Genomic DNA, 24481 nt, shown 5'->3' with positions numbered 1-24481 from the left:
GACTCTCAATCACTGCGCTACCAGGGTAGCCCTGATATACTTTTTTTAATGGCTGACTAAACCAAATCAGGAGATATCTAAGTCTGATGAAGCAAAATGCTTATTGCTTGTATTAGTTTGCTAAGGCTGCCATATCAAAGTACCAAACTGGGTGGCTTAAACAACAGAAATTTATTTTGTCACAGTTCTGGAGGCTAGAAATCTGAGATCAAAGTGTTGAAATGATGATTTCTTCTAGGACCTCTTTCCTTGGCTGGTAAAATTGCTGTCTTCTCCCTCTGTCTTCACATGTTCTTTCCTCTGTGCACACAGGGCTGTGTCCAAATTTCCTCTTCTTATAAGAACACTGGGGCATACTGGATTAGGGCCCACCCTAATGACCTCATTTAACCTTAATTACCTCTATAAAAGCCCGGCCTCCAAGTGTAGTGCCATACTGAGGTATCCAGAGTTAGGACTCAACATATGAATTTGGGGGGGGGATAATTTAGCCCATAATATCAATTTATGTGAATTCCTTACGCAGAGGACAGGGATGACAGCAGAAACTCCAGAAAATGAAAAACAATTGGTCCAAAATATCATTTGAACAGCTAACAAACTGAACTTGTGGTATTTGTTCTTATTAGGTACAATTTCCTGAAGAAAAGTTCATGGAAACTATTAAAAAGAAATGATTAAAAGTAACTGCTTTTTCTTTCAGACTTCTTTAAATTACCTCAAAATTCTCTTCCCAAAGATGTTTATTAAGTAAATACCTCTCATTTTGCCCAAAATGAAGTTTACCAAAAAGAAAATAAGTATCCTACACAGAAGGTTCTGTGTTTTTATTGATTAGAATTGTGTACAGTTGTAATCCTTCCATCATACACATAATATACAGTAACTATCAAATATCTGATACTAAAATAACTTACTTACAAATTCTAATATTGAACACAGAATAATTCTATCCCTATTAAAAATAAAAAAACAAAACCACTGAGTATCTTGGAAAATTTAAATTCAGACCGTTATTTCACAATTTGGAAATCTGAGTAATCCAACTTTAAGATGACTTTCTCATTGTTGAAGCTTGCTCTATCAATGTGCGATTTGGGACTTCCTCTTGTCTCAAGCCATTTCTGCATATGACGTACTTTGGAGGTGGGACCTTGCAATTGTCCTTGCACTGTGCCCTGGTCAGTGTTCTGGACCCAGCCTACTAATCCGAGCTTTTTACCCTCAGCCTAAGGGAAAGAAAAAGACAAGAGAGAGAAATCCAGTGAGATTGAACAAAACAAAATTAGACTACAATCTCTTGCCAGAATCTTGGCCTAGAATCAAGCCACTGAAACTAATTTGATATTGTCCAGAACAGTCAAAACAGAACTACAGCAAGGAGAATCTCATTGCTGATCTTAACATGCAGTGTTGACCACTTGACTCCATTTCCTTCTTCCACCCTATAAAACCAGGCACCAGGATTTTTCACTATGTCGTCAATTTGGTTAAGTACTAAAGATTTAAGACCAAATCAGATGTTTTCAAAATGATTCCCTAAGGATGACTGTTGTTAGGATACTGGAGTATATCTTGTTCATTTTCCGTCTCCTAATCAAGAATCTACTGGGTATATTAAATAGAAAAAGCATGAAGCTATTTGATCCTTCTTTTTTTCTTTAACCAAGACCACACCTAAACAAATCCAGATGATTAAGTGTCCAATATCTCTTTAAAGATCATTAGAGAGTATTTTACAATTTCCTGGGCAAGGCAATCCACTGTTCTCACTGTAAAGAAACTGTCTAACCCAAGGTCTTTATGTTGCACCCAAAGCCCACTTTCTCTCATCCTCCTAGAGAAGGAAAAAGCAGCTGGTGATCAGCCTCTAAACACCAAAGTTTCATGAGGCTACATTAACTATTGTTTTCACTTGACTTTCTTCTGTCTAAATAATCACAATGTCTTTAATGTTCATAAGCATAAGCTTATGAAAATCATCTAATCACTGTAGTTGCTCTTTTCTTAGACTTTCCAATGCTCTTTCCTTTAAATCACTAACTGTGGAATGACTGAAAATTGGGGAAAGGTAGCAATGTTTTAGAGGCAATTTTATTTTTGTAAAGTTTCCAATTAAGGATATTATAAAAGTTATTGACTGTTACATTCTATCTAAATAGAAGGGGTTAGATTACAAAAGAAAACGGGAGTTAACTTGATTGCATGTCCAAATGCCAGACGAGTGACCTAGTAAATATGGGAAATTGCTGGAGTTGGCCAAAGGAAATGTTATGCATAGCAAAACTATGTTTGATGAGGAACTGAAGTATTCATCAAATCAGTTACGTTCAAAGCAAAGACATGTTTGCATAATGAACAAGAGACTTTGGTCAAATAAATAACAGTTTAAAGGATACAGAGGAAATTAAGGAATGAAGAAAAATAAGAGATACCTACAGCATGATTGAGTGTTGTAGATTGTGGCATTAAAAAAGAATGCAGAGAATGGATCTGAATAAGACTCCACATCCAGCTGACTTTGTGTAACAACTGCACTCTTCTACTTCTTTTAACCTAGGGGAATGGGCTATCCCTAGTTCTTAGTTACCTTATATGGTAATTAGCTATAGGAATGATTGTGTTGAGTTTTGAGCAGGAGGTTATAACAGTACTGCTCAAAACTAATTTATTTAAGTTTTAAATTGCAATATGATTTATCTGAACTCTGAGAGTGAACAAAACACTCCCAACTTTGACTGGTGTTGAGAATGGGGATTTCCTATGGGTTTTATTTGTGCACTCGCTTCTGTTCTTATTTTATATATATACACACACACATTTATATGTATATTTTATATATATACACACACACACATTTATATGTATATTTTATATATATATACACACACATTTATATGTATATTTTATATATATACACACACATTTATATGTATATTTTATATATATATACACACATTTATATGTATATTTTATATATATATACACACATTTATATGTATATTTTATATATATATACACACATTTATATGTATATTTATTTATTTGGTTGCACCAGGTCTTGGTTGCGGCAGGTGGGCTCCTTAGTTGCAGCTCACCAGCTCCTTAGTTGTGGCATGCGAACTCTTAGTTGTAGCATTAATGTGGGATCTAGTTTCCCGACCAGGGATCGAACCCAGGACCCTTGTATTGGGAGCACGGAGTCTTATCCACTGTGCCATCAGGGAAGTCCCTGTTTTTATTTTTAAATGATAACATAATGTTGCTGAGTCATGTTCAGTTTTGAATATATATCTAAACAAGTAAGCAGTGTTTTCTCCTACGAAAATTCCAAAAAGCTAATTCTCCCTCATAATAATATTTCTGCTTGGATGGTCATCTGGAAATATTTTTTTGTTTTTTTTTTGCAGTACGCGGGCCTCTCACTGTTGGGGCCTCTCCCGCTGCGGAGCACAGGCTCTGGATGCGCAGGCCCAGCGGCCATGGCTCACGAGCCCAGCCGCTTCGCGGCATGTGGGATCTTCCCGGACCGGGGCACGAACCCGTGTCCCCTGCATCGGCAGGCGGACTCTCAACCACTGCGCCACCAGAGAAGCCCCTGGAAACATTTTAACGAATATAATCACCAACTCTAGTCTCAATCTAAAAAGAAAGTACCCTCAAACCAATAACCTAGACTTCCACCTTAGGAAACTAGAAAGAGAAGAGCAAACTGAATCCAAAACAAGCACAAAAAAGGAAATAATAAGGATTAGAGCAGGAGTTAATAGATACAGGAAAAAGAAAAAAAGAAAGGAAGGAAGGAAGGAAAGCAGGAAGAAAGAAAAAATAAATGAAACCAAAAGTTGATCCTTTAAAAAGACCAACAAAGTTGTCAAACCTTAAGCTAGCCCGATCAATAAAAAAAAAGAAAGAAGGCTCAAAGTACTAAAATCAGAAATGAAAGAGGGGACATTACCACCAACCTTACAAAAAAAAAAAAAGGATAATAAGGGAATAATATGAACAGTTGTATTCTAACAAATTAGATATGTTAGATTAAAAGAGCAGATGCCTAGAAAGACTCAAAAACTACAGAAACTGAATTAAGAAGAAATAGAAAATCTGAATAGACCTATAACAAGAGATTGAATTAGTAATTAAAAACTGCCCATGATATGTCAATGGACATTTAGGTTGGTTCCATGTCCTGGCTATTGTAAATAGTGCTGCAATGAACACTGTGGTGCACGTCTCTTATTGAATTATGGTTTTCTCAGGGTATATGCCCAGTAGTGGGATTGCTGGGTCATATGGTAGTTCTATTATTAGTTTTTTAAAGAACCTCCATACTGTTTTCCATAGATGTGGCACATATATACAATAGAATATTACTCAGTCATAAAAAGAAATGAAATTGAGTTATTTGTAGTGAGGTGGATGGACCTAGAGTCTGTCATACAGAGTGAAGTAAATCAGAATGAGAAAAACAAATACTGTATGCTAAAAAAAAAAATGGTACTGATGAACTTAGTTGCAGGGCAGGAATAAAGAGGTAGACATAGAGAATGAACTTGATGACATGGGGTGGGAGGGCAAAGCTGGGGTTAAGTGAGAGTAGCATCGACGTACATACACTACAGAATGTTAAATAGTTGGCTGGTGGGAAGCAGCAGCATAGCACAGGGAGATCAGCTCAGTGCTTTGCGATGACTTAGAGGGTTGGGATAGTGAGGATGGGAGGGAGACTCAAGAGGGAGGGGATGTGGGGACGTGTGTATGGGTGTGGCTGATTCACTTTGTTGTGCAAATGAAACTAACATGGTATTGTGAAGCAATTATACTCCAATAAAGATGTATTAAAGGGCTTCCCTAGTAGCGCAGTGGTTAAGAATCCGCCTGCCAATGCAGGGGACACGGGTTCGAGCCCTGGTCTGGGAAGATCCCACATGCTGCAGAGCCTGTGCGCCACAACTACTGAAGTCCACGTGCCACAACTACTGAGCCTGTGCTCTAGAGCCCGCGAGCCACAACTATTGAAGCCCGTGCACCTAGAGCCCATGCTCCGCAACAAGAAAAGCCACCGCAATGAGAAGCCCGCGCACCACAACAAAGAATAGCCCCTGCTCACCACAACTAGAGAAAGCCCACGTGCAGCAACTAAGACCCAAAGCAGCCAAAAATAAATAAATAAATTTATATTTTAAAAAAGTGGGCAAAGGATTTGGAGACATTTCTCCAAAGAAGAAATATCTTCTTCCATGTGCCAATAAGCACATGAAAAGATGTTCAACATCATTAATCATTAGAAGGCAAACAAAACCACAATGAGGGTATACACATACACCAGAATATTACACAGCCTTAATTAAAAAGGAAGGAAATTTGAACAGATGCTACAACATGGATGACACTTAAGGATGTTATGCTAGTGAAATAAGCAAGTCAGGAAAAAAACCAAATACTATATGATTCTACTTATATGAGTTACCTAGAGTAGTCAAATTCATACAGACAGAAAGTAGAACTGTAACTGCCAGGGGCTAGGGAAAGGGAATCAGGAGTTATTGTTTAATGAGTACAGAGTTTCAGCTTTGCAAGATGAAAAGAGTTCTGTGGATGGATGATGGTGATGGTACCATACCAATATGAATGTACTTAAGGTCACTGAACTGTATACTCAAAAGGGTTAAAATGGCAAATTTTACATTATGTGTATTTTACCACAATTAAAAAAAATGTGTTCTATAGTTTCCAAATATTTGGGAATTTTCCAGTTTTCTGTTATTGATGGCAGTTTAGTTTCATTATGGTCATAGGGGAACATGCTTTATATGACGTAAATCCTTTTAAATTCATTGATACCTCAAAACAAAACAACAAAAAACCACAATGAGATACCACTTCACACTCACCTGTATGGCTATAATAAAGAAGACGGACAATAACAACTGTTGACAATTGGGAGAAATTGGAATTCTCATGCATTGATAGTGGGACTGTAAAATGGTGCGGCTGCTTTGGAAAACTGCTTTGGCAGTTCCTCAAAAAGTTATACATGGAGTTATCATGTGACCCAGCAATCTACTCCTAGGTATATATACCCAAGGGAACTGAAAATAATGTTTACATAAAAACAGGTACATAAATGTTCACAGTATCATTATTTATAACAGATAAAAAGTAGAAACAACCTAAATGCCCATGAATTGATGATTGGATATATACAATGTGTTATATCCATACAGTGGAATATTTTTTTAAACAATTATTTTATTATTTATTTATTTGGCCACACTGCAAGGCTTGTGGGATCTTAGTTCCCCAACCAGGGATTGAACCCAGGCCTTGGCAGTGAATGTGCCGAGTCCTAACCACTGGACTGCCAGGGAATTCCCCATACAATGGAATATTACCCAGCCATAAAAAGAAATGAAGTACTGATATAAGCTACAACATGGATAAATCTTGAAAACATGTCAAGTGAAAGAAGCCAAACACAAAAGGCCACATATTATATGATTCCATTTACATTAAATGTCCAGAACAGGCAAATGCATAGAGATAGAAATGAGGTTAGTGGTTGCCAGGGGCTGGGGGATGAAGAGTGAGTGCTAATGGGTGTGGGGTTTCTTTTTGGGGTGATAAAATGTTCTGGAATTAGTGTACATCTTTATGAATACTAAAAAACCACTGTATTATACACTTTTAAAAAAATAAATTTATTATTTATTTAATTGTTATTCTTTTTTGGCCACGTTGGGTCTTCGGTGCTGCGTGTGGGCTTTCTCTAGTTGCAGCGAGCAGGGGCTACTCTTCGTTGCGGTGGGCAGGCTTCTCCTGTTGTGGAGCATGGGCTCTAGGCACGAGGGCTTTGGTAGTTGTGGCTCGCAGGCTTTAGAGCACAGCCTCAGTAGTTGCAGCGCACGGGCTTAGTTGCTCTGCGGCATGTGGGATCTTCCCGGACCAGGGCTCGAACCTGTGTCCCCTGCATTGGCAGGCGATTCTTAACCACTGCACCACCAGGGAAGACCTGTATTATACACTTTAAAAGGGTGATTTTTAAAAAATATTTATTTATTTATTTAATTTATTTATTTAGTTTTGGCTACGTTGGGTCTTAGTTGCCTTAAGCGGGATCTTCGTTGCAGTGCAGGGGCTCTTCGTTGCGGTGCGCGGGCTTCTCTCTAGTTGTGGCGTGAGGGCTCTAGAGCACGTGGGCTCTGTAGTTGTGGTGCATGGGCTCAGTAGTTGCGGTGAGTGGGCTTAGTTGCCCCGCGGCATGTGGGATCTTAGTTCCCCGACCAGGGATTGAACCCATTTCTCCTGCATTGGAAGGTGGATTCTTAACCACTGGACCACCAGGGAAGTCCCAAAAGGGTGAATTTTATTCTAACTTTAAAAAAAAATCCCTTCAAGTATTAGCACTCATTCTAGGAGTGATGGAGTTAAATTAAGAGGCTAGATGATATCAACACATAAAAAGACTGTAGCAAAACAAAATAATTGTTAAAATGAACATATATAATAAAATGATTATAAGTAGTCAAGAATAAACTACAAGTCTAATTAAGGGGAAAAAAGGATGACATTTTCCTTGCAGTTTTCCAAATCAATATTTGTTTTTCTGCATTCTTTTATTCTCTCTTTAAATTGAGGGGTGGGAGGCGCAGTAGAGAAAGATGGAGTATACTGCCATCTGGTCCTTTTCGCTCAACAACTTTAACTAATCTTTGAGGCTGCCACCTCCATTTACTAAATCACAGGAACTTACCATATGTAATTAGTAGCAAAGCTAATTGGAACATAGCTCTTGCTATGACTTTCAGTAATTCTTTTTTTCCAATAGGCACTTCATATATGAGCATGAAACAGGAGGAAATGATTTGCAAGTAATTGGAAAAAGAGGTAGTGATATTTAACATTCATATTTCAAAGATTCACGTTTGAATTTTAAGTACCACAGTCCCCGGAATGTGACACTTGGCAAGTTCTGCAGTCTTAACTCAGTATCTTTGGGGTTGGAGATACATTGGGAAGGCAATAGCCTGATACCCCTCTATAGAAGACAGAAGGCAAACTGAGATTGCATCTGTGTGTGCCCATTGAGGGAGGATTAGTGATATTAAGACAGAGGCTGTCAATAGTTTGTTCATCCCCTCAACTACTCCCTAATATCAAATTGGAATACCAGGCTCCATGTTCAAGGTTACCGTTACTTACCCTGGAATGGATAAAGTATTTTCATTAGAAAAGCTTCACCTGGAAAAGGTAATTGTTCTTTAAAAGCTAAAATGACCGGAAAGGAATTACATAGGGGAATGGGAGAGGTTGAAAAAGGAAAGAGGTCTGAAGAAAATGCAGCAGCTGCAGAGGAAGCAATTAAATGTCACAAGGTCACTTAAATGCCATCTCTTTGATCAATGTTAACTTTCCTACAAGAATTGTGACTTGGTTTGATGATGCCACAACAGGGAGAACTGGGGAAGCCCTCTATTCCCCTTTGGAAAAGAGAAGCTCACCCATATGTGTCTAGGTACTCAAGTACCACTGTTAGAAAAGACCAATAATAACAGTAGACAAATTTTCCATTTGCATTGTGTTTTACCCACCGCAAAGCATTTTCATACCCATTCTTTTACAAACCACCTCTTTGCCATCCAGCTACCAAACAGAAAGGTTCTCCAATGCATATTTTTCAGGAACATGTCTCTTGTTCCCATGCTCATACCCTAGGTATGTCCCCAAAGCCTGTAAGCCACATACCTGAGTGTACTTGCGGAAAAACACACCTTGCACTTTCCCAAAAACTTCATAATCCACTGATATCAGGGTGTCCCCTTCTGCCATACTCACGCTCAGACCTGTCAGAGACCATGAAAGCAGAAAAATAAAGGACTCATTATCCTAAACCCAGGCCCCCAATCCTGAGGCAGAAAGGGTCACACACACACCTCTCCATCGTTAACCACTGTGACCTCTCCCTGACCTTAAGGTGCCAGTACTTCGGAGTAAGTAAGCTGTCACGTGTAAGCGCGGGTGTGTGAAGTTAACAGGAAGACACCCGGGCAAGGGAGCCCACAGAGGCCTCTTTTGGGGCAATTACCTGCTTATCCAGTTACCTCCCTACACCCATCCCCGGTCCCGCTCCCTCTCCATCCTTCCCTCTTCCCACGCGAACCTGGCTTCCGCGCCCCCACCAGAATGTCCTATTAATATTTTAGGGCTAATCGAACTGATGAGCACGCCCCGGAGCCCTGCCCCAGGCTCACTCTCCTCGTCCTCCTCTCCGGCGGACTACCCGGGAGACCAGCAGGCCAACTGTTTCCCCGGTTGCGTAACCGCCGCGCCCGGTAGCTTAGAACGCGGCTCCTCCTTCGCTGTCTCCCAGGCCCATCACCTGCGCCGGCCAATCACGCACGGCGCGCTCGGCCCAGAGCCCGCCTAGAGGGTGGGATTTCGGGACGCCAGTGTCTAGTAGCCCCAGAGCCTCCGATTGGCGGGGGGGCGGGATCTGTCCAGGGTCTCGGCTAGGATTCTGCACACCGAGCCCTCACCCCAACTGTCACTAAGCGCACGCCTTTTTTCATTTTCTAGCGGGGACAAAGACGAAGAAACACTTGAGATAAATCCAATCATTCTGTAAATATTTACTGAGAGCCTCTGTGTGCCAGGCACATTTCTAGGTGGTTGACATACGTTAATGAACAAAAAGGATCCCTGGACCGGAGGAGATTAAATTCTGGAGGCAGATGATAAACACTAAACATCATAAACAAACAGACAAACAAATTAAATAGAAGACATACAACTTTTCTGCCCTTTTTCTCAGTTCTCCTCTAATTCTGAGTCATGCCTAAGTCTGGAATTGGTAGCAGCAGAGATAAGTGTATAGGAGGTCCCAGTGGAGGTTATTTCTCCCTCTGTGATTCTGGAAGCGGCTCACCAGAGTCTACCTTACTAAGAAAACTACAAACAATGCTTATCTAAAGCAATCAATCCATCAATCACAAGCACAAGCAAAATAACCCATAATCACAACTGAATCAGTCAATCTAAGCCAAGTGACCAAGTTGCATGAATTTCTTTTGGGAGAAGGGAATTGTCAAGGGGAGTTGTGGGTAATGATTGTTAAAAACAGGGTCACCTTGGGCTTCCCTGGTGGCGCAGTGGTTGAGGGTCCGCCTGCCGATGCAGGGGACACGGGTTCGTGCCCTGATCCGGGAAGATCCCACATGCCGCGGAGCGGCTGGGCCCGTGAGTCATGGCCGCTGATCCTGCGCGTCCGGAGCCTGTGCTCCGCAACGGGAGAGGCCACAACAGTGAGAGGCCCGCGTACCGCAACAACAACAACAACAACAAAAATAGGGTCACCTTATAGATAACTAATGAGAACATACTGTATAGCACAGGGAACTCTACTTAATGCACTGTGGTGACCTAAATGGGAAGGAAATCCAAAAAAGAGGGGACATATGTATATGTATAGCTGATTCATTTTTCTGTACAGTAGAAACTAACACAACACTGTAAAGCAACTATACTCCAATAAAAATTAATTAAAAAAAAAAGTAGGGTCACCTTGAAGGCATTTGAATACAGATACCCTTAAGATTAAGAATGTGTATGAAGGAAAACTGTGGTGTTTATTGTTGCTCTTTGGAGTGCTTGTGTACCTTACATCCCTTCATAACATAAGATTCCATTGGTGAATATGCCAGGTTGGCAGGCTTGGCAAGGTGAGATGGATTTGCAATGGGAGCCATGGAGATTCATTATTCCATTAGCTGCCCACGACAAAGTGAGGATCCAGATCCTGGAGAATCATACAACCTCAGTGCTGGCGTTGGGGTGGGAGTGGGGTGGGAAGCTGAACTGAATTGTTACGCTTGGTAATATTTGAAAATAATGCTGAACAGAGTAACTGGCTTATATTATTTAAAATTTATTTTTTAAAAACTAGTTTCTCTGTAGAATTAACCTATTGAGTATCTACTGTGTATATACACTGCAGGATATACAAAGATGGATGGTATATAATCTTTGCCCTCAAAGAGTTTTTTATTTAGTGTAAGGGACAAATACGCGTGCAAATGATGACAATACAATGCACAACATGCTAATTCAATTCCACAAGCATCCACTGAGAGCTCGTCATGAGACAGCCCTGTGCTAGAACAAGGACAGAAAATATTATGAGAACACAAAGGAGCAAAGAGAGTCATTCTGGCTGGGAAGAGTGGGAAAGCATTCTTGGAGGAACCAGCATATTACCCAAGGTTACACAACCACAAACAGTAAGTGATGGAGCTGGGATCTAGTTCCAAGCAGTCTGAGTACAGAACCTACTCCCATGAATGCTATGCTCCACCACCTCCCAGTACGTGGAGCTTGGAGTAAGGCCACTGAGGTAAGAAAGTGCAAGTAGTCAGGTGTGGCTGGACCAGGGTTTCTCAACCCTGGCTGCACATTAGGACCTTGGGGAAAGCTTTGTAAAATCCTGATACCCAGGCCTCACTCCCAGAAATTGCTTTCTAGGTAGTCCTAAAGCACAGCCAAGGTTCAGATGCCCTGGACTAGCCTCTGGGGAGGCAAGACTGGAAAGGTAGGCTGGACCTAATCTGGCAAGCTGAAGTTCCATGCTAAGTTTCATATTTCAACTTTATCCTATAGGTAAAGAAGCAGCCACTGGGTAGGAGAATTATGGGGTCAGAAGTATTCAGGATAATTATTCTGGCAGCAGCCAGAAGGATAGGTTTGGGGAGCAGATGAATAGCAGTTAGGAGAGTGGTGTCATCCCAGTGAGAAGTGAGGGAGGAACTCACCTAGGGTTGTAGAAACGTAAAGGAGGGGACATATATAAGAGACATCACAGGGTAACTTCAACAGAACCTGCTGACCAGTTAGAGAGAGGGGGTGACAAAGTGGGAGGAGTAGAAGATGACTGATGCTTTCAGCATGAGAGGAAACACTGGAGAAGTAGATTGGGGAATGCGGAGGTGATCACAACTTCGTTTTCTGTCATATTGAGTTTGTGGTTCCTGAGGAACATTCACGTGCAAGTGCTACATGGGAATTTGGAAATTTGAGTCCGTAATTAAGGAGAGAGAACTAAGCTAGATACCATTTAAACATAGGTGAGACCTGAAATTTCAGCATTTGGCTGAAATCATTAAGGAAGAGAATGTCTGAAACTACATTTATATGAGAAATACGAGGGCCTTGGAGAACACCTACATTTGAGGGGAAGGTGAGGAAAAGACATAAATGCAAGGACATGAAAGAAGAAACCAAGAAGGCACACAGGAGCAAGTGAGAAGAGTTCCAACGGAGAGAAAAATCAATGTCAAATGAGTAGGCTGAAGAAATAGCAGCTTTTGTCTTTAGGGTCATTGGAAGGTCACTGGTAGCCTAGCAGTTAAATAAAGCGGACAGAGGGGAACCAGACCACAATGGACTGGACAATGAGGGGGAGTTGAGGAAGTGGGGGCAGGAAATGTAGAGTTTTCTATTAAGAAGTGGAGAAGAGGAGAAAGGAATGGGACCCTAAGGGGAAAGATGTGGCCAAGGGAAATGAGGCTTTTTGTGCAGGGCAAAGTTAAGCATATTCTAAAACCACAGAAGCATGTGTGGATAGATACAACTTGAAGTTAACAAGATGCAGGGGTAAAGTGAGTCAATTCCTGGACGGTACTGAAAGGGACTAAGTCAAGAGAACTCAAGGAAAGACAAAGATTCTTCTTCCTCATAAACAAGAGGGAAAGAAGTCAAGATGGAGGGAGGCACCCTGGGAAATTCTGCCAGGCTGGAGGGGAGCTTCTGGAGTTGATGACAGGCAAGCCCCATGCTGAGATAACTGGGACCTTGAGAAGAGTGGGAAATGTCTGAAAATGCATACAGAGAAGGCAGTGGAGAGTCAACTAGGAAAGAAAACAAGGCATAAAAGGACTGCCTTGGAGCACCACCAAGGCATTTCTTTATAACATGTAAAAGCTGTATTATGACATGTTGAAGTATTAACACCGACCACTGCTGTCTATATTATTTTCCATGTGCATGAATCTTTTAAGTAGTTACAGGGAAAAAAGTAAGCTGCCTGTTCCAAACAGCTTACACAAATGAACTGAAGTATGAAGACAAATAAACTCTCTTCTGATGTTAGCAAGTTATGGAGTATCTTTAGTGTTGAAACCAGGTTATACTGAGCATTTTCGATCTGGTAGTTAACTTTATTATCATTACACTTGTCTGAGTCACTCCTGGGCCCTAAGAAGAGAGGGCCAGAGTTACCACGTGAGAGTAAAACATTATATCAAAATAATTAGATTGGCTACAAAAATTTCCCCCCTTCTGCGTAGCAAAACCTAGCCGACTTGCTAAAATTTGACGCAAGCTCCAAACTATTTGCGAGGAAAAGCATGGAGAGATAGTATACAGCCGTACCTGGGGCCCGTACAAGGCAGCCGAACGTGCTAAGAAAGGCTATCAGCAGGCCCACTCCCGCTAAGGGGGCAGACACCGGAATCCGGCGGCAGAATGACTTGAGGGCACATCTAGGCGCTCCGTCTTTTGCCAGAGAAGGGCACACCCCAGGATCTGAGACCATCGCTCTGAGAAAAATCCAAGCTCTTTGATGGAGCCCCAGAAAAGCCTCACCCACCCCATTCCCCCGTCCCCTAAGGGCAGAGCTGGAAGGAGCTGCAGAGTTGGCGGGACACCGGGTCAGGCGACACCCTGGTCGACCGCGCCCGCGTCCGGGGCGGCGCCCGGTGGTGTGCGGACTGCGCTTGCGCACGCCTCACCCACCCACCCACCGCGGAATTCGCGGCGAGGTGGGGCTGGGCGCCCACGCTCTCCCGTCTCCAGGCAACGGGAAAAACAGAGGCCAGCTGAGAGCGCCTGCGCGGCCGTCGGTGGAGGGAGGGTTCGTGGTCGGGAAAACTAAGTCCTGGGGTTTCCCCTGAGCAACAGCTGTCCCCGAGAGCCTCAGGTACGCGGAAGGGTGGGGAGACATGGGGTCAGCACCTTGACCTCCCAAGCGCCCGACAGATTGTAGAGCGAGGGCTTGTCCCCAAAGCGGAGTCTCCAGTAGAGGCTTCCTGGTTGAGCCCTCCAGGTCAGAATGCGACTTAGGCGTTACGGATCTAAAACCCGCGGCGGCCAGATCAGGTGGTCCCCGCCTCTCAGATTACAGACCTGCCGTCTGTGCCGCGGGAACTCCTTGGGTGAGGGTTTGCCAGTCAGGCACCTGCTGCAGGCCCTGAGCTGCAGCAGCTGTGCTCTTTGGGGTCAAGCATTGTTTCAGCAGGAGGGAAGCCCCGAGAGCTCTTTGTGCCAGTCACTTAGCAATTGGCCGCAGTTTTCTCACCTATAAAATGATGGGGCTAGACTTGGAGTCCTAAGGTCCCTAAATTCGAGTCCTGTAACTCTGAGAGAACCCCTCAGTTTACAGATGAAGAAACTGGAGCCAGCGAGGGGAAGCTGCTTGTCCTGTGTCACAGGCCTAAAAACTGACTTTCAATCCAATAGCTCTTTCCACCTGCTACAGAGTATGCTGTGTATGGCAGAGGCTGGTACTGATACAAAGGAAAGCCAGGTGACAGGAACACCTGTATCACATTCCTTTTTCTATCCTCAGGACCTAATAAGCACCCGCAAGACATAATAAGTGTTCACCAAATGCTTATTGAATGAAAGCTCTGGCAGACCCAGCACCACTGTCCCTAAGAAGTCTAAGGGAAAATGTGGGTAGGACAAATGTAGAAACAGTTTACTTTAGCAGCCGACATGAACCTCAGACAAACTCCTCACATACATCTGGTTTAAATCTCCCCTAGGCTTTCAGTCCACGCCCTGAATGGCTGGTCTCCAGTTGTCACTGCCTCTGCCTGTGGGCATTATGCTCCCACAGAATAAAACGGAAGCTCCAGAGCTCCACTCAGCTAAGCAAGACCCCTCTGAAAAAGGTGACTCTTCCCAGCGGTCCTCTATGGGGCACCCGAGGAACAATGTCCAGCAGAAGCTTTTGAGCAACCAAGAGCAGACGCTGGATAATCTCTACACTCACCCCAAATGGAACACCTGCACGAAAGCCCAGAGCTACTCTTATCCCTGCTGTGCTGGAATCAGCCAGCAAGACTCAAGAAGCAATCCCCAGGGCCAAGCAAAGTGTTTGTTTTACTCACCAGGCCCTCAATCCCAGTATCCCAAAGCAAATAACCAGGAATTCATCCCCTTTTCAAAGAAGCGAGTTGGGGTGGACCGGGCATACCCACTGAAACCTGTGTTTCACCGGAAGCCCCATAGTACAGGTGAGGCTGGCACTGATGGGGACCAGAATGTCTCTCCAAGACCCCCTGAGCCAAGAAAGTTTTCATACAATAGCTTTGGTTCAAGGAACTGGGTGAATTCATCTGTGGTTGGTACAGTTGCTGCCAGTCAGGAGGACAGGGTCATGGCAAACCCCAACAGGACGGAGTGGATGCAGATCCAAAGACTAGAGGCTGCAGGGGAGAGTTTAGAGGAGGAAATCCGCAGAAAAGAGGCTCTTCTGAGGGAAAAGCTGAAGAAGACAGAGGAGGAACTCAGAAGGATCCAGAAGGAAAAAGAACAGGCTGAGGAAAATGAAAAAAGAGAGCTGCAGAGAATGGTACTCCCCGGGAGGAGAGTTAAAGGCAATACCACATACAAACCTATCTTCTCCCCAGAATTCATGTCTGAGGAAGTCTTCAGTAGAGACACAGGAGAGGATGAAACTTGGGGACGGTCTCAAGAAAGATCTAGTCCATTCCAGTTCTCTGATTATGGAGTTCAGAAGCTCAAAAGGGAAAGACTGGTGGCAAGCAATAACAACATCCGAGACCGAGTCTCAGGGCGATCGAAGGAGACGTTTTCTCAAGCTTCAGAAGCGCCGCTCAGTGCTTTGCGGAGGTCCACCAGCAATTCTAGCTCGTCTAGGGCACCACACTCCTCGGGCTCCGGCTGTTCCACTGAAGAGCCAGAACGGGGTGAGTGCAGCCACTGTGGCCGAAAGTTCCTCTTGCTCAGGCTGGAGAGACACTCCAACGTCTGCCGCAGGATGCAGAGTTCCAAGAGGAAAGTGTTTGATTCCTCCAGGGCCCGTGCCAAGGGCACAGAACTAGAGCAGTACTTGAACTGGAAGGAACCAGCCCCAGTCAAGGTAACAAGGGCCTTATGGATTTGCCTTGAGTGGGGATCATTTTAAGGCCTGTTATATACTCATCCATTTTCTTTAAAAAAAATTTCATGTGTCATATGGGGAGAAAGTGAGAATTAACGTTTGATTTATTGATTACTACTGTGTGCCAGTCACAGTGATGGGAGCTTTTCATATGATCCTCACCACAACCCTGTGAAGATTTCATTATCTTTTATCAGTTCAAAAATCAAGTGTCAGAGAGGTTAACTTGCTTGAGATCACAAACAGTCTTAAATGACAGTCAGCATATAAATCTGGGTCAGAATGACTCCAAAAATCTAGACTTAAAAAATATATGTCCTTGGGCTTCCCTGGTGGTGCAGTGGTTGACAGTCCGCCTGCCGATGCAGGGGACACGGGTTCGTGCCCCGGTCCGGGAAGATCCCACATGCCGCGGAGCGGCTGAGCCCGTGGGCCATGGCCGCTGAGCCTGCGCGTTCGGGGCCTGTGCTTCGCGGCGGGAGAGGCCACAGCAGTGAGAGGCCCGCGCACCGCAAAAAAAAGAAAAAGAAAAAAAAATATGTGTGTGTGTGTGTGTGTGTGTGTCCTTTTGATTATAAAAGTAATGAACACTTACTTCAGAAAATTTAAGAGAATGAAAAATATAAAGAAAAATATTATGAAGCATTTCACTACCCTGAGAGAATTCTTCGCTCTCTGCAATATATTCTGCCCCCTCCCAAGATTAGGACTTGCTACCACTCCTATAAGCTGTATCTATTTTTTCAAGATTGGCTAATTTTGATATACCTTCTTAGTAAATACATGAAACACAATTGTTTGGAATTCTTTTTCTCCCCATTTAGAGAGTAAACACCTTAAGGTTAGAAGACTTTATTTTATTTTTTTAATAATTTTTATTGGGGTGTAGTTGATTGACAATGTTGTGTTAGTTTCAGGTGTACAGCAAAGTGAATCAGTTATATGTATATATATATATCTCCACTCTTTTTTAGATTCTTTTCCCATATAGGTCATCACAGAATATTGAGTAGAGTTCCCTGTGCTATACAGTAGGTCCTTGTTAGTTATCTATTTTATTTTTTAATTTTTATTTATTTATTTATTTATTTATTTTTTGCGGTACACGGGCCTCCCACTGCCGCGGCCCCTCCCGCCACGGAGCACAGGCTCCGGACGCACAAGCCCAGCGGCCACGACCCACGGGCCCAGCCGTTCCGCGGCACGCGGGACCCTCTTGGATCGGGGCACGAACCCGCACCCCCAGCATCGGCAGGCGGACCTCCAACCACTGCGCCACCAGGGAAGACCTATTTTTATTTTTTAAAACTTATTTTTGGCTGTGTTGGGTCCTCATTGCTGCGCACGGGCTTTCTCTAGTTGCGGCGAGCAGGGGCTACTCTTCTTGCGGTGTGCAGGCTTCTCATTGCAGTGGCTTCTCTTGTTGTGGAGCACAAGCTCTAGGCACGCGGGCTTCAGTAGTTGTGGCACGTGGGCTCAGTAGTTGTGGCTCGTGGGCTCTAGAGCACAGGCTCAGTAGTTGTGGTGCATGGGCTTAGCTGCTCCGTGGCATGTGGGATCTTCCTGGAGCAGGACCCAAACCCGTGTCCCCTGCATTGGCAGGAGGATTCTTAACCACTGCGCCACCAGGGAAGTCCAGTTATCTATTTTATATACAGTAGTGTATATATCTCAATCCCAATCTCCCGATTTATTCCCCCCCAGCACTCCCTCCTGGCAACCACAAGTCGGTTCCCTATGTCTGTGACTCTATTTCTGTTCTGGAAACAAGCTCATTTGTACCTTTTTTTTTTTTTGGTTTAACCATATACCATTCTAAGTGCTCTAGATTACATATACTATCTCACATAATTTCCCAACAATACTACTACTATCCCATTTTAGATATGAGGCAAGAAGTTAAGTAACATGCCCAAGATGACACACACACACATATATATATATATTTTTTTCTATGTCATAATATTGACATTCAGTCCAGTAATCTTCCACTGCAACAGCTCCTTTACTTTGCAGTGAAAATTGATTTGTATATTTTTTGCCTCTGAGTCCTTGTGGAATTTTTTTTTTAAATTCAAACAGAAAGTCACTAAAATTATAATCATCCTCATCAGTTCACTCTGTCCCATGTAATTAATTTTTTTATCCTGATCTTTTGTTAGCACTTTTATGAATTCATCAGTTTTCCATTAGAGTTCTGAAAATGCTTATCCATTCAGTTCAGCAGAATAGTCAGTTACCAGAAGCCTGTACTTGTCAGAGTCTTTTCCATGAATTCCTTGAAGATGAAACCCTTTTATAGGAACATTTTTGCAAAAGCATCAGAGTACACCCAGAACTCTCTGTAAATGACCAAAGACTTAAAAATGACCACGGTTAAAGATTTGATGAAAGTTCATAATAATGCAGTTGACAAGGAAATTTAGTTATTTCTGAGATATACATTTTAAAGTAATAACTAGAATTATGACTTATAACATTATACCAGAACATATAAGATTTTTAGAAATTTCATGTAATGTCTGAAACATTTATATTAACATATTTCCATACAAATAACCCAAAGAAAGTTTAGTATTAGTTGTTTTTTTGGTTTGTTTGGTTTTTTATACTGCAGGTTCTTATTAGTCATCAGTTTTATACACATCAGTGTATACATGTCAATCCCAATCGCCCAATTCAGCTTCCACATATAAGTGATATCATATGATATTTGTCTTTCTCCGTCTGACTTACTTCACTCAGTATGACAATCTCCAGGTCCATCCATGTTGCTGCAAATGGCATTATTTCATTCTTTTTTTTTATAGCTGAGTAATATTCCATTGTGTATATGTACCACATCTTCTTTATCCACTCCTCTGCTGATGTACATTTAGGTTGCTTCCATGTCTTGGCTACTGTAAATAGTGCTGCTATGGACATTGGGGTGCATGTATCTTTTTGAATTATGGTTTTCTCCAGATATATGCTCAGAAGTGGGATTGCTGGATTAGAGGACTTCGTCTTTGGTGAACATTCCTAGCTGCAGAAAAATGTTGTAAAAAGTGACTTTGAGACACTTCCATACATTTGGGGGAACTTCATAGGCACATTTGGATAGTCAGATCTGGAGAAGATTGTCTGGTGAAGCTTCTACCACCTTGTCAAGGTTATAACACTGGGGTTGTAAATGAGTGTTTCTCAAAGTGTGGCATGCTGACATGCATTTTTTATTTCAGTAATTGTAATGCGTATTAGAAAAGTAAAACATAGTAAGCCCTTGATTTCTAGGAATCATGAATTTAAAGAAAAATAGTAAGAGGGATTAAGTGAAAGTGGTATGCAAATGATCAAAATGTGCGAAAGCCTAGACCACATGATCTCAAAGCCCGTCCAGCTCTGAGTCTCGTAAACTGTGAGAGTGTTACTCTATTTTCATTTCCTTCCAACCCTCCCACTGCCACGCTAACACCTCTTGTCCGTTAGCACTTTACAGTTTATGTGTGTATTTGCGGGGCTTTTAAAAACTCACGTTTATGTGGTGGCTGTTAAGAGAAGTCTTTTGCAGTCTTAATTATTTCTTTCAATACGATATGGGAGATCACTACAAGAAAGTCCTTTCCATGTTTAGCGACGATCTCCCTGAAATCGGGTTTCCAACGAGAAGTCAACATTTTGCCCTTGCAGATAATGATATGATCATCAGTTCCTGTTCTATCCTGTTTTTTTTCTGGTCAACCCACTAATCCACTTGGGTATTCTCTGTCCCACTATAGTGGTTTATTTCTGGCCAGAACCTAAAAGAATCTTGTGTTTCTTAAATTCCCAAATACAGTAGCAATAAAGCAAAAAAAAAAAAAAAAAAAAAAAAAGGGTTTCTGAGATCAGATGCCCTAGCTTTGTGGAAACTAGTTTGAGGAAATATGTTGCATTGAGGACATCAAGGCAGAAAGGATCTGGATTGAGATGGACTCCTCTCCTTGGACCGTCCCAAGTTTTATTCCAAAGCTTTGTGCCTTTGTAAGCTGAGTGGTTTGTGTCTCTCTGTTATTCCTTCAGTGTACTTGCAAGAACAGGTGATTTTTCTTTTATCCTTTAATATTCACATAACTTCCAGCAGACTCATACTCTTGTCTCTCTACTAGACCTTATGTATTTGAGCATAGAGACTATATCTTTGTGCTTTGTGATTAATAAGTGTTAATTGAATAAACTTCAGTACAATGAAGAATCAAAGTATAAGTATCATATAGTTGAGGAACTTTCCCCTAATTCAATTCTAAAGGTTCCTAAATACCATCTCTAACACTCTGATTCTCTTGCCTTGTCTGTTTCAGTAAGATTTTCCTGATGGATCCTTCCTTTTCCTTTGATAACATCTCTTCCTATATTCATCACCAAGCAGCTACTTGCTTTTCTTTTTTCTTCTTTTTAAAATTAATATTCTTTTCATTTGAGTAGTATTTGAATACATTTGAAAAATCATGCAGTACTGAGTGACCTATAATGCAGATCAACAGTATTTTGCCTCATCCCTCTCTGGCCCCTCATCTGGCTCCCACAGGCAGTTCTGATAGATGGCTCTTCTGGTATGCATTTCCATATTTCTAAATAATATACTTATTTGCTTGATTTATCAATTTTGCACATTATCTGTTGACCTCTTATGGACACTCTGGGTTCTTATCCCCTCTCCTCCCACTTTTCTCCTTCCCTTATCCTTCCATTGTAGTGATATCACAGTTTGGGGTTAAACCAGTAGTCAGCTGTTTATGTGATAATAACCATATAAATTTTGTTCACTGCTGAGTGGACAGATTCTGCCCCTGCCCACATTCACCCAGAGTTAATAACTGACCCATGTTTTAATTTGCTTGGTTTCCTACATACCTAATTGTATTTTTTTTCCCCTGAATGATCTGCCCAGTATCAGACACCTGTTAATGTTTTTCTATCAGTTTGACTTTTTTTTCTTCTGGAACCTCCATCCCACCATTCTTTTTCTTCCTGCTCCAGTCCAGACTGGTTCTTCTCCAGGCCTGGTGCAGACCTGTTGTTTGGAACTTCTCTCTGCTTCTCTCCTGTTTCCAGCACCCTGTGTCTTCCTTTTTCTTGCTTTACTCCTTGCTTTGCTGAAGCTTTATTAAGAAAGGTGCACAGGAGGCATATTTTTTGTCTTGGGATGAATTAAAATATCGATATAATAGCTTTATTTTTGATTGATGAATCGGCCAGGTAGAGAATTCTAGCTGGAAAATTATTTTCTGTTAGAACTTTTATGGCATTTTCCCACTAGCTTTTAGCATCCAATGTTACTGTTGAGAAATCTGATACCATTTTGATTTCTGCTCCATTATATGAAACCTATAGATTTTTTTTTTTCTTAAAACTTATAGGGTTCTCTCTTTATTCTACAATGATTGTGTTGGATAGTGGGTAGGCCATTTCAATCTCAAGGGTAGTGATATTTATTTCTAAGAATGTTTATTGTCTTCTTTAATAATTTCCTCCTTGTGCTTTCTGTTTTTGGAACTCCTATTAGTCAGTGTTGGACTTTCTAGATTGACTTCCTAATTTTCTGATCTTTTCTACTTTCCATCTTGATCCTTTTTCCCATTCTGCGTAACTTTTCTGACATTATTTTACAACAGTTCTATTTTTAGCTATTGCAGTATTAATTTATAATAGTTCTTTCTGGTTCTCTCATTCCTTTTTCATAGTATATATATTCTTGTTTCGTAGATAAAATCTCTTCTAACACTACTTTGATATTATGATTTTTTGTAAAAAAATTTCTTCTGCTACCTGCTTTGTTGCTACTTCCTGAGCGTGTATGCATGTGTGTTCCTGTACTTGTTTGGTCTCTTCCTTGTTAGAGCTTTACTGACTGTCCGTTCATATTTAAGCTTAAGTGGGGCTTGTTGACTGAGGGCTTTCATATTAGGGTTGTCAAACAGTGAGCCTTTTAATTGGGGTCCCTCAGAATCAGCATCTCAACTTTTCTCTCAACTGCTTGGTGCATCCAGAGAACTCCTGCCTCCTATGAGGGTGCCTGTGTCTGGTACTCTGGGAGCTGAGTGGGGGAAGGAAGCTGACAGTTAATTCCACAATACATTGCGTACACTTGCCCTTAATCTCCATTTTCAGCCCCTAGATTAACCCTGCTCTCCACTGTGCCTGGATGTCCTGAGTCTGAAACCTGTCTGGTTCAATTTCTCCAGAGAGGGTGCTGGAAGTGTTGGACACTTGGATGTGCAAGGTGGAGAGGAGCCCTGGGAGCCAACCTGTTCACCTCCCCCTTCCCACTACCTGTATTTCCAAGCACTGAGCCTCCCAGGGGTTCTGCTGGGAAATAGGCTTGCCTCTCAGTACTATCGGCCTTTGCAGGCCCTTAGTTTAAGTCAGCGGTCCCAGACTTTTTGGCACCAGGGGCCGGTTTTGTGGAAGGCAGTTTTTCCATGGGTGGGGTGGGGAGGGGGATAGTTCAGGCGGTGATGCGAGCAATGGGGGAGCAGCAGATGCAGCTTCGCTCGCTGCTTGCCCGCCGCTCACCTCCTGCTGTGCGGCCTGGTTCCTAACAGTCGGTGGACCAGAACCAGTCCGCAGCCCCGGGGGCGCTGGGGGCCCCTGGTTTAAGTGCCTCCACTCTGGCAAGTCAGTTATCATTGTCGCTTCTTTCCTGTTCTCTTTGACCTTAATTTCCTTACTGTTATTCTAACGGAGACTCAGGAAGGGGATGAGATAGACACCAAGTTAAATGATCAGTCTTCCTTCAACTTACAGGCTGAACCTCCTTGGAAGAGCAACTGGAAACAGAAGCACGAATCTTTCATCCGTACCCTCCGTCAGGCTCGAGAGGTCCAGCAGATAATTGCCAAAGGTGGAAACCCCTCTGACCTGCCTCCCATCCTGCCTGCAGAAAATCCAGACTATATTCAGTGTCCTCACTGTAGCCGCCACTTTGCTCCCAAGGTGGCAGAGTGGCACATTCCTAAGTGTAAGACCATCAAGAACCGCCCTCCACCTCCAAGGAAGCACTGCAGTTGAGCAGACAACAGTGGAAACTTCCTTGATAGTCCAGAAGGCTCCGCTTCTCTTCAGCAGTAAATGGGAGTAGAATAATTTGATGCAGAGCAGAAAGAACTAAAACTTTTACATCTCCCAGGTCTGCCTGCAGAGCTGAAATCGGTGAAGAGAGAGAGACCCATTGCTGAGCAGCAGGAGGCAACAGGAAGCCTCAGCTTCCCACTAAATCACCGCCTGCGGCTGGTGCGCCTCATGTTATTGCCCTAAGAACTGATGGGTGAGGGCACGTAAGAGTAGCGAGGAGGCTACATTAAAGCTCTCTTCTTGCAAGCCTGATTGTGGTTTGTGCTAGTTAAGTGCCTGCATTTGCTGTGCCTTCTTGCCACTGCCTCTGCATGTATGTCTATGGCTTCTGTTAACTCCTCTTGTTCTTGCAAGAAGTTGGCTCGTTGGTATCAGAGGATCATGGTATCTTATAAAAAATACAGTTTTGCCGTAAGACAAATGACCTCCCTGACACGTGGTCCTGGCCAAAAGTCAATACAAGCATGGAAGGTTCAGGCGCCAGTATGTCCTAAAGCCTCCCCACGTTGTACTGTGTAATAAAGGGAACCTCATCTTTATGTACAATACTTTACAGGGTAGGGATGGGGAAAAGCACACTATGTCTCTGCAGTTGTTCCTTCCTAATGGATTTCATATGTCAGAAAAAAAAAAAAGGAAGGAAGGAACTTTAGTTTCAGCTATTGCTAGCACTCTGCTTTCAAATCAGGTTGGTTTAATGACTTTTAAAATGAAGCAGCAAAATATACCATCAAAGCAACCTGGGACATTCTGGTGTCACATGTCCCTGCTGATCACATCACAGTAAACTTCTATTCTAGAAAGTAAACTTTGAAGGAAAAGATAGCAGATCTAAAATCTTCTCTGGGCAGAATCATGCCTACTGCAAGTAACCTTCATAATTAGGCCTTCAATAAATGGGTTTGAGGAATTTAAAATTAAACAAATAATAAAATGAGTGAGTCTTAGACTTGTCAAATGGGAGAAGTGATAAGGTAATGTCTGGTGGGGGAGAAGCTATCAGTTCAGGTAGGATGAAGCTAACACAACAGATCTGAAATACTAGTAAGATTACTGTCCTGAGAGTATCACTCAAATTGTTAGTTTAAAACACTGGATAAGCTGTGACAAAGTGAGAGAGTGGCATGGACATATATACACTACCAAACGTAAAATAGATAGCTAGTGGGAAGCAGCCGCATGGCACAGGGAGATCAGCTCGGTGGTTTG

General features: G+C 42.5%; 2 protein-coding genes across 4 annotated transcripts; one reads left to right on the top strand and one right to left on the bottom strand.

The window, feature by feature from the left end:
* Nucleotides 1-747: 747 nt before the first annotated feature.
* Nucleotides 748-13708, bottom strand: ACYP1 (acylphosphatase 1). Of its 3 annotated transcripts, none has more exons than XM_060004171.1 (3): nt 13423-13708; nt 8746-8843; nt 748-1229 (listed from the first exon to the last, which is right to left on the bottom strand). In XM_060004171.1, the coding sequence occupies exons 1-3, from the start codon at nt 13583-13585 to the stop codon at nt 1014-1016; spliced, it is 477 nt and encodes a 158-aa protein (XP_059860154.1). In that variant the 5' UTR covers nt 13586-13708; the 3' UTR covers nt 748-1013. The 3 variants fall into 3 exon arrangements, with proteins under 3 accessions (XP_059860154.1, XP_059860156.1, XP_059860155.1); XM_060004173.1 differs by lacking the exon at nt 13423-13708 and adding an exon at nt 9252-9301 and having other exon boundaries at nt 755-1229; XM_060004172.1 differs by lacking the exon at nt 13423-13708 and adding an exon at nt 9161-9311 and having other exon boundaries at nt 759-1229.
* Nucleotides 13709-14836: 1128 nt separating this feature from the next.
* ZC2HC1C (zinc finger C2HC-type containing 1C) lies at nt 14837-23510 on the top strand. The gene is made up of 2 exons (XM_060003380.1): nt 14837-16159; nt 22946-23510. The coding sequence occupies exons 1-2, from the start codon at nt 14837-14839 to the stop codon at nt 23207-23209; spliced, it is 1587 nt and encodes a 528-aa protein (XP_059859363.1). The 3' UTR covers nt 23210-23510.
* Nucleotides 23511-24481: the final 971 nt, after the last annotated feature.

This window comes from Delphinus delphis, chromosome 2, assembly GCF_949987515.2.
Source record: "Delphinus delphis chromosome 2, mDelDel1.2, whole genome shotgun sequence".
In the NCBI taxonomy this organism is placed as follows: Eukaryota; Metazoa; Chordata; class Mammalia; order Artiodactyla; family Delphinidae; genus Delphinus; species Delphinus delphis.
This window is presented reverse-complemented; position numbering and strand designations above follow the sequence as displayed.